Source organism: Equus quagga, chromosome 7 (assembly GCF_021613505.1).
Source record: "Equus quagga isolate Etosha38 chromosome 7, UCLA_HA_Equagga_1.0, whole genome shotgun sequence".
Taxonomy (NCBI): domain Eukaryota; kingdom Metazoa; phylum Chordata; class Mammalia; order Perissodactyla; family Equidae; genus Equus; species Equus quagga.
The window spans coordinates 81760756-81771421 of NC_060273.1; the positions used below are offsets into that span (position 1 = coordinate 81760756).

At 48.4% G+C, this 10666-nt stretch overlaps 1 protein-coding gene across 1 annotated transcript; it reads left to right on the plus strand.

Annotated features, from left to right (window-relative positions):
* Positions 1–160: 160 nt before the first annotated feature.
* On the plus strand, positions 161–1657 carry SMIM32 (small integral membrane protein 32). Its single transcript, XM_046668284.1, has one exon. It carries the CDS (start codon positions 648–650, stop codon positions 957–959), a length of 312 nt encoding a protein of 103 aa, XP_046524240.1. The 5' UTR covers positions 161–647; the 3' UTR covers positions 960–1657.
* Positions 1658–10666: the final 9009 nt, after the last annotated feature.

Genomic DNA, 10666 nt, shown 5'->3' on the forward strand with positions numbered 1-10666 from the left:
CCCCCCCCCCCCCCGCGCCCAGGACCTGAGCGCGCTCAGAGCCGCCTCAGAGCTCAGTCTCCTGCTCGAGACAGGAGGGCAGCAGCCAAAGCGAGTGGAACAGGCTCGCTGCACACCGAGCATCTTGACAGGGACTCCGGGCTGCAGGACTGCCCGGAGACCGGCGGCGGCGGAGGACGCAGAGGACTCCCGCCACACGTCCTCGGTACGCTGGGCGTCCGGGCGCTGAGCCTGCACCCCGAGCTGCGGCCGCACTCGCCAGGCACTTCTCGCCGCCGCTGCAGCCCAGAGGCGCCCCGGATCCCGGAGCTCACCGGAGCCGGGGGTCCGAGCTGAGAGGGCGACCGTAAAACCGCAAGACGGGTGACTCGGAACCGACGAGAAACAGGGAAGGCCCGAGGGTCGCGGGCGCGGGGCCGTCCAGCTCCGACCCCTGGGGTCCCCCGCCCAGCGGGGAAGGCAGCTGAGCGAAGGCGAGAGAGCGGCCGCGGCCCGGGGACTCTCGGCCCCAGCTGACCCGAAGGCACCGACTCCCGGTCGGTTGCGCGCAGCAGGGCGGGAGGGGCGCCCCATGGAGGCGCCGGGTGGCGCCGGTCCGCGCAGGGCTAAGTGAGGCGGCCGGGCCGGGGTCGGCGGCCCCACGGGCCATGTACGGCGACGTGTTCAACGCCACCGGCGGCCCCGAGGCGGCGGTAGGCGGCGCGCTGGCCCTGGCAGCCACGGTCAAGGCAGAGGGCGCTTTGCCGCTGGAGCTGGCCACCGCGCGCGGGATGCGGGACGGCGCGGCCACAAAGCCCGACCTGCCCACCTACCTGCTGCTCTTCTTCCTGCTGCTGCTCTCCGTGGCGCTCGTCATCCTCTTCATCGGCTGCCAGCTGCGCCACTCGGCCTTCGCTGCGCTGCCCCACGACCGCTCGCTGCGCGACGCCCGCGCGCCCTGGAAGATGCGGCCGGTGTAGCGGTGGAGCGAGCCAAGGCCGGCGGGCGCCGTGTCCCGGTCCTGCCACGAGCGATCGGTACGAGCCGGGCAGGGCGGGCCTGACGCAGGGGGGTCGCTGGCCGCTGGGAACACAGCGCTCTGACCCAAAGACTCTTCCTGACCTCGAGCGGCAAGCTGGGCGTAAAAGGAGTCTGAGGCGTTAGGAGGCTGCTCAGGGTCCGGATCCTAGTAACCGCAAGGCACCAAGGCTCTGATCCCCTGGCTGGATCTTTCTTCCCCTGGACAGCGGGTGCAGCCGGTCGCCTTCCTAAACGACGGCGCGCCCGCCCGGACCCAGGAGCCTTCCTTTCCACCTGCTGACTTCCTTACTTTGCACACGAAGGGGCAGGCACGACGAGAGGGCAACTAGCCTGGACCTGCCCTGTCCGGACGCCCTGGCCCCGTGGCTGTCTTCCCGAGGCTGCTACCGCCTCTCCCGCTCTGTGTCACCAAGGACTCTGCTAGGATCCGAGAGTGAATTCAGCTGGACTTTGGAATGATGGCCCTCCAGGGCCATGTTCCCTGGGGGAAGAGAGGGGACACGGAGTTTCAGTAGGTCCCGCTGGGGTCCAAGGACTCAGTTTTCTTTGTGGGCACAGGCGGAGGGGTAGCCAGTCTAGAGGTGGCGGGTCTCACCTGCAGCACCCTGGGGTGGGGATCCGTCCCACATCTCCAGGGCCTGCCTTTCTACAATAAAACCTCACCGAATTAGACCCAGTGCTGAGAATGTCCTGGTCATTGGTTGCGCCGCTTTGAAAAAGGGGAAAAGGACAGGGCGATCTCCCGAGCACCCTGAGACCCAAGCGCTCCAGCCTCCCACCTCACTGAGGCCCAGGTCAGTTTGAATGATACTTCCTCCTCTCCAGCTTTTCCCCAGGGTCAGTCAGCTCCTTGCTCTGGGAAGTGTTTCCAGAGCCCGTTTCCAAGAGGCATTGCTGCCTCATCTGAAAAGATTCCCTGTGATGGGGCTCCCTGGAGACTTTCTGTGCAGGGCGGTTCCTTCTACTTTGGTGTCCTCCCCTTTGCTCTCAGAGCCTCCTTGGGCCTAATACCTTCCAAGAGCCATTTCTGGACCAGAACCATCTGGTGAAGGAAGGGCCCGCTGGTCAGGCGATGGGGGCAGCTGCTTAACACTTTTTCCCAAAGTAGGTAGGAGGCCTGCTCTGGAGAGCACAGTGAGAAAGCAATGGACCAATAAATCCAGCTAGGAAAAGACCTAGCTGAAAAAACAAACTGAGATGGGTGGGGGGCCGGCCCCATGGCTGAGTGGTTAAGTCCACGTGCTCCACTGTGGCGGCCCAGGGTTTCGCCGTTTCGGATCCTGTGGGATTTGGGGCGATAAAGCACAAAAAAAAAAAAAAAAAGATTGGCAACAGTTATTAGCTTAGGTGCCATTCTTTAAAAAAAAACAAAAACAAAAACAAAGAACCTGAGTGAGAATAGAAAGATTTGTGATAACCTTGACCATTTCAAAGTTAATCTAATTCTAGGGAATCTTATTTATGGGGGGTTAAAATAATTTCAAGAGTCACCTGGCTAAGGAAGGCACTAGAGCTTGGAGAATGTGTGACTAAAAAAGGGATTTGGGGGCCGGTTGGTGGCTTAGTGGTTAAGTTCTGTGCGCTGCACTTCAGCAGCCCAGGTTCAGTTCCTGGGTGTGAACCTACACCACTCATAGGCAGCTATGCTGTCAAAGCGACCCACATACAAAATAGAGGAAGATTGGCACAGATGTCAGCTCAGAGCTAATCTTCCTTAAGCAAAAAAAGAGGAAGATTGGTAATGGATGTTAGCTCAGGGCAAATCTTCCTCACCAAAAAACAAACAAACAAAAAAAGGATTTAGTAGATTATCTTATCCAGCTGTTCTAAACCATTTAGGAGTCACTTGGGTTTTGAGAATCTGAAGAATGCTAAGGATGCTTTCCTCTGGCAAAATGCATACAGGCACAAAATTCTGCAAACCTTTTATAAGTGTCAGACACTGAAACGGGTCTATAGACCCAAGCTGAGGCTGGGAAGAGACTTGCTAGGGCTCCAGTCTCAGGCCAGGGCTCTCACCACCATTTCTCCTCAGCCAGTGCCCAAGATTCCCTCCTGGCTTCTAGCCCATGCAGCAGCAGGCATGAGCAGTAGAGGTTTTTCACCTGAGGCTTGATTACCCAGGTCTTGGGGAGCTCACACCAGCCAAGTCCTAGTGGTGCTCATTCTATGATATAACCTCACAGAATATTTTAGTTTGGTCTTTGGAAATGTAGCCAAACCTCTCCAGCCTAGAGTAATGGTGACCCTGCTACTCTGTGTGATCCTTGGTTACAGGGAAGACTAAAAGGAATAAATGTAAGAAGATATGGGGGATGCTGGCTGGGATAATGAAATCACACACTGCTGGTACGGGGAACCCTTCAGCCTTGACCTGGGGGCTGGGAGGGGTAGGAGACTGATGTAGAGACAGAGTGGATAGATCGAAAGACAGTTTGCAGAGAGGTCGGAAGCACAAGCTCAGGGGTCCGTCTGGCTTTAAGTCCCAGCTCCACTGCTTACTGGCTGCGTGACCCTGTGCAAATTACTTAATCCATTGTGGCCTGTTTCCTCATCTGTGAGGTGGGTATTATATCACCTAGCTCTACAGGGTTAAATGTTAAATGACAGAACCAATGTGACATGCCAGCACCCAAATATTAGCTGTTATTATATCTGAGCCGTAAGCTGGAGGCAGCGCTGGTGAAAAGAGAAGCTGACCCACGAACAGGACGCGCTCTCACTGGGGCTCACTGTCTGCTGGCACCACCAACAAATGCAAGGGCTGGTCCCTGCAGGGGGAATATGAGTGGACGGCTGGCTTAGAGGTCACCTGAAGTTCCTGGGCCAGCATCAGCCAAAGCCAGAGGGATCCAGGAGGCTCTTGGGATCCCTTAATAAAATACTGGCCCAAGGCACCAAGGGGTTAAAGTTGAAAGTGCTAAGATGCAGACTGATGCCTCCATAGGGTTGGAGTGTCCACAGCCACCTAAGCCATAGGCTTGGCCATTTGAAATGAACAGATACTTCTGGAAGAAACTCCTAGGTAATTGGGCCCGTGTAGCTCTGGAATCTAGAAACCAAGCAGGGACAGTGAGAGGAACTAGATTGGCATTCTGCTTTTTGCCAGCACTATGACCCTGAGTAATTTCAGTCCCTTCTCTGGGCTTCGGTTAGACCAGGTGAGCAGTGGCGGGTCCTTTCTCATGCCGGACCTAGCCCCGGATTCTCCCCTGGAAAGCAGGGATGTGGCTGAGTTCATGTCTGCCCTCTACTGATACGCAGGGTAAGTGGACTACAATGTGGTAACTGGACATTTGGATGGATATCAGGGAGACAGGTCTAAACACACACGTCCTCACGCCCTTCACTCTTCCCCCAATCCCACGATGCCTTAGAACCCTCTTTGGAGGATGGGCATGGCAGGTTAAAAATAGGAGTAGGACCCATGACATAGGTGTTTGGTTTGCTCAGCTATCACCAGCCACTGGGAGCAGGCAAGAGGGTTGAGAACACATTTCTGATGGGGGGTGAGGGGTGAATGGGTGGGTGAGGGTGGAAATTAGAGGCTGTAGATGCCAGGAACAAAGGAGAAGCATTATAGTGTAGTGACCAAGAGCGTCAGTCCTGGAGCCAGGTAACTTGACCTTGGCCATCCACTCTAGACCTTGATCATGTTTCTGGATTTCTGGGAGCCTCAGTTTCCTCATCTGAGTAGATAATAATAGTATGCGCCTCATGAGTTTTTCAGCATTGCTTGAGACATTGTAAGTAAAGTGTGTACCTCATGTGTGACGTGTGGTAAGCACTCTGAAGGTGAGCTGTCATTACCATTAACCAGGACGTCCGTTTCAGAAGTGTTTGCAGCAGCACAAACAGCAACTGCTTTCCCTCAGTGACTTGAAATCTATTTTCAAAAGGCATGTGCTATCACAAAACACTAAAGAGGCCTGTCCCTCCCCAGCAGGCATGCCCGAGTTGGAGGGCAGCTGTGCTAGGTCTTTTCTCACTCTGCACTTTCCCACTAACCTAGCTCATCTACTCTCATGGCACAGATGCTTTTCCAATGACTCTCTCCAGACCTTACCCCTGAGCCCATTCAACACTGCCATCTGGATATCTCATAGGGAAGCTCAAACTCAACGTGTCTAAACTCAATCTTTCCATATAAACTAGATCTTCCTCCAGTCCTCTCCATCGCACAAGCGTCTCGTTGCCCAAAGTATAAAAACACATGGTGGTCATTCTTGACCCCAACTTCTTCTTTATCCTCCCACGTGCACTTCATCACCTCCTACACACCACTCTACTCCATCTACTCTCCTCCATCTCCACCATCTCCACCCTAAGTCGAAGCCCAACATCCACTTTTGCCTCTTGCCAATCAAAGCACACAGCTGATCCCCATATCTGCCTCCAGCCCCAGCTTACGCTTACACAAGGCTTCTCCTTGCTCTCAGGATTTAAAACAAAACCCTAACCTTTGCCTACAAGACCCATCATCACCTGGCACCCATCAACCTCTCCAGCCTCATCTCCTCACACTCCTCTTGTGCTCCCAGTTCTAGTCACAGTGACCTTTCCATCCCCAAGTTCTCTCTGCCTAAGCTCTTTGTCTTTCCTCCTTTAACTGGTCAATGCCTTCTCACCCTTCAGGTCTCAATTTAAATCTCTCCTCCTCAAAAAGGACTTGCCTGAGTTCTCAGAGAAGATCAGTTATATTCATTCATAGCCCCCACAGCTATTAAATAACTGTATAATTCATAGTCTAACGTCTCTCCTCTACTAACATGTGAGTTGTTTGAGGTCAGGAACAACACCCGCCTTGTTCACTGCTGCGTTCCCAATGCCTGGCAGCGTTCAACACAAGAGAGGCACTGAATATTTGTTGAATGAAAAGAGTAGAAAGACAGAGCTGGAGGTTAAGGTAAGTTTGCCTCTGGGTTTTTCACCCAAACACTTCCCCTTTGATTTTCTGTCGTAAACTAAACTTGCATCAGATGAAATATTGAGTTGAGCTTCCTTATTGATTGATCCTCCAAGTGGCCAGTTTCCTGCAGGTGGTAATCCACAAAGTTGTTAGCAACTGACGTTTCTTGTCTCCTCTATGTAACACCTCACTTATTATCGTACCTCCCGCAGAGACTAAAGCACTGTGCAGTTTTGTTTGTGCCTTTACCAATTTCTTCTTGAATGACTCCTGTTCCTGCAGGCCAGCTGAGATCGGTGCAGTATCATGCACGTGCCTTCTGAATTGCCTTGACTAAGAATCAGTTCAATCACTACTTCACATTTCTACTTCCTCACCTCTTCCTGGGCTTGGATCAAAGATTTCCTTCTCAATGAGACCTTCCCTGGCTTTTGGATCTAAAACTTTAACCTCCCCCGACCCCGGACGTTTCAAATTTCTTTCCTTCTTTACTCTTTCTCCCTAGAACTTACCACTACCCTATATATTTCACTTGTTTTGTGTTTCCATCACCCAGAATGAAGATCCATGAGGGAAAGAGTTTTTGCTTTATTCAGATTATCCTCAGCCTAACATCTAATAGGCCCTCAAATATTAGTTGAACAAATGAACAAACAAACTGATACTGCTCAGGACCAGAAACAATACAGATATTCAGAAAAACAGGGGCAGAGTCTACTTTTAAAGTCTCCCTCATTCTCCGTTTCTTCTTTTTCTCTATCCTCCAAAACTGATCAGGTCACCCTAACTGGATAGGGACCAAGAACAATAAAGTGTGGTACAGCTTCACCTTCCCTGAGGACTGAAGATGCCTCTCCTACTACACCTCTCGTGCCTGGCACAAACCTTGACTTGTAGCAAGCACTGAGTAAAGGTCTGGTGAGAGTCGAAGTGAATGAGCAAGGATTAATTAGGCTACAGTCTGAATTGTTAGAACAAAGATCACTCCCCACCTCTAAGTTTCTTCTTCACATAGCCTTCCAGGAGTAGCACTGTCCCACCATCCTCCCCCCTTGGCTTCCAGGTCCACTTCAAGGTTCCCGCCATCGTAGCTGCGTTCTAGCTGGTGGGAAGGGGAACGCAGCAAGGAGAACATTCCTCCTTGGAGCATGATGCTGAAACAGCACCCGTCATCTCTGCTCGTATCCCATTGGTCAGAACTCAGTCGCAGGACATAGCTAACTGAAAGGGAGGCTGGGAAATGCGGTCCGCAGCTCCACACAGGTGGTCTGTAATTAAGGAAGGGGAGAACGGGCATTGGAAAACTTGCTGCAGTTTATTAGACAGACGGTAAAAGGAAAGCGCCTTTCTCGTCGTCTGAAGAACACCTTTGCAGTCTTACTATTTTTGTTTGTGCTTGCATCCATCGTCTTCACCTTCACTGTTATCACTAACTTGGCCTAAACAAATTCTGTAAAATACGCAGAATTTTAGGTAAAGAAAAGGCAATCAGGGAATGTTTACTATTAGCTAATCTTAACTAAAGTTGGCACAGCCCTTCAACCCCCTCCCGGCCCCGTGCTTTTTCTCCCCCTACAACCACACATACTTCAGCAAAATGCATCTTTTTATTCTAAAGTACAACTATAGGTCACCATGTTCTGTCTCTCCAGGGCATTACCAGCGGTGCCCTGCCTGAGTGCAATTAAAGGCCAACAGCTGGGGATGGTATTATGAGATCTAAACCAGGGCACTAAAATCAAACCACACGGTTCTTAACACTGCCACCCCTGTGAGTTATAAAAAAAAAAAAAGACACTTTTTTGGTTATCTTCTCTCGTCAAATACTCAAGGAAACAGTGCCCTTTTGACATTCTCTGGGAAAATATTTATAACTGTTCATTTTGTAGGTTCTCTAATCAACAATCCCAGGAACATGATAACTTCAGGGCAAAGGCCCCAAAGTTCAGAGAGAAAAGAATAGGTCTGAATGTTCTAATGTCTTAATTGAGTTTCCCCCTTTCTTCCCTTACGAGGCATGGAATAGACATCTAATAGTTAAAATGCTGAGCTAGAATCCATTCAACTAGGAATTGTCTTATTACATAATTTAAAAGACGAATTTTAGAATACAAAAAAGTCAATCTGACTTCAGTACGCATTCATTCAACAAACAGTGGAGTGCTTACAATCTACCAAGAACTGCTCCAGCAGTGGGAACACAGGCCTGCCTTCACAGGGCTTACATTCCCATGAGATGAGATGGTCTATACACAGGGCAGAGAAATAAAACAGTGTGTTGGATGGTGACAATGCTATAGAGAAAGAAAATCTTTCTCTTTCTCCTTAAATACCAGGGTCTTATTTTCCTTCTTTCTGAAAACCTTCCCAGATTAATGCCAATTGGCTTGTCACTTCAGCAATCTCATTAAAATATCTTGATAGAGAGGCGTGATGTTATCCATGTTAGAAAGGTCTGCCACTCAACAAAATATGAGGTAGCTCAGAGGGCACAACGCTGTCTTGGGTATAGAGAATTTAAGAAACACTGAAACCAAACCAGTTTTTCTGAGAACCCTCTCAGAGGAGCTACAGCTCCACCCATAATCAGCTAAATTTTTGTCAAAGAAAAGAAAGCATGGATGTAGAGTGACTACCAGAACAAGTTAAATGCATAAATGTTTAGTGGTTAGCTATTGTTTGGGAGTTTTAGTTTATACTTTTCTGTACTGTTAAAATTCTCAGCATTTATCCCACATAAAAATACTTAAGATGAAATAATAGGTGAGGTTTTTACTGGTGGGGAAAGAGATTAAGACAAAGTATAAGGAAGCTTTCAAAGTCCATCCCCAAACTTCAGAAACCTGCCTCAGGAACCACATCTCACAGGAATTACACACACATCCACTTGATGCAGTATGGACAATAAGAGTGTTCACCACCAACCTAAACCCTACTTCCACTTCCCACCCAGGATACTTTACGATGGAGACGGTTAAGCAAGCCGCCAACAACTCTTCTTCGTGTTTTCCCTATAGCTATGTTCCCCTTTCTTTAAAATACAACCACAAAAGTGACTTAGATCAAAAGAACACAATTTTTTTTTTTTTTATAAAAGTCAGTTTATTAAAGATAGGCTTACAAATTCAACAACAAAAAACACAATGATACTAATGGGGGGAAAGTTTTTAAAAATGCTTCCCTCTTGGGGCCAGCCTGGTTCACGCACTCTGCTTCAGCAGCCCGGGATTCATGGGTTTGGATCCCAAGTGCAGATCCCAGGTGCAGACCTACAGACCACTCATCAACCCACGCTGTGGCAGCTTCCCACATACAAAACAGAGGAAGAGTGGTACAGATGTTAGCACAGGGCCAATCTTCCTCACCAAAAAAAAAAGCTTCCTTCTTTAAACTATATATACCTACAGAGCTTCAAATAAGTACTTTCTTATAAGCTTGCCCCAGCCTGCTGACAGCCTTCTCATAAACATTTATAAAATATGAACGGTGTGAAAACTGCTGCAGTATGGAACAGCATTACCCACTGAGTCTGTCTAAAAGAAAACTGAAGCACATGTCACAATTGGTGCCCTCATCACCTACACTGACTTGGTTATAGGAATTTGAAAACTAATTATCTTAAATCTGAGAGAAGCCAACACCTCTCACTGACTGTTCACTGAAATCTTTTGCCAGAACAAATGATTTTTAAAATATGCTTTAAAAAAAATATGCTTCTAAAGCAGCCAATGAAGTCACTACTAAATAACCTTACTAAATGCCTTATACTTGAAATAAAAAGGCCTAAGAAGGAACTGATTTGCATAAATGGATTCTTTCGATGAAGTCTTTTCTCTAAATAGAATAATGAAAGCTTTTATATTTATTTTGAGTTAAAATATTTAGTTTGGATTTTTCTACTTTTCTAGTGGGGGCACATGGATTTTCACCATCTCTCTCTAAGCAGAATGAGTTTGCATTTCTTATATACACAACATAGAGGTGGGTGAAGTGTGCACTTGGTGGGGATGATAAAACTAATCTGTGATTTAAAATTTTTTTAAAAAGGGAAAATAAAGAAAAACAAAGCTAATTTGCAATGTGGATAAACAAGGGTTGATCTACCCAAGTCAAGCAGCAACAGAAATAATTCCTCAGAATCAAAGACGTAGAAAAAATGTAAGAGATAATAATAACAATAAGGTACTTTCTAGGTACTTTACTTGTATTACGTTATTTAATCTTCCCCAAAATCCTACGAAGTAGTCTTTTAACTTTATAGATCAGGAAACTGAGGCACAGTGTGGTTAAGCAGCTTGCCTAAGGGCACACAGCTAAGAAAGCTATGCAGCCCAGAACTCAAATGCAGGCAAGGCAGACTCCAGAGCCAGCTCTGCTAAGAGCTATTCTGTCTTCCAATCATCCAGTCAAGACCTCTCATTTAGAGATAAATCTAGAGAAGGGAAATTAGTGGTTAAACACAGAAACCCCAGACTCTAGATCCAAATCCTTTTTCAAAACCAAACTAAACAAAGAAAAACACAGCAACTCTCTTACAAACAGAATGGGAAAACAGCGATCATTCTGAGCGAACCTCATGCTGAGTGGAAAGGCAGGGTCTACGCATGGTCTACCACGAGGGCACACACACAGGCAACATGGCGGCCCCAGCAACGGACAATCTCCTCCTTACAACTCCACTCAGTGAAACATGTCAAGTCAAAACAGAGTACCAAAAAGTGAAGAAACACACATACA

Coding starts and splice junctions, on each gene's coding strand:
- SMIM32 (XM_046668284.1), top strand. CDS start 648: ATGTACGGCGACGTGTTCAACGCCACCGGCGGCCCCGAGGCGGCGGTA.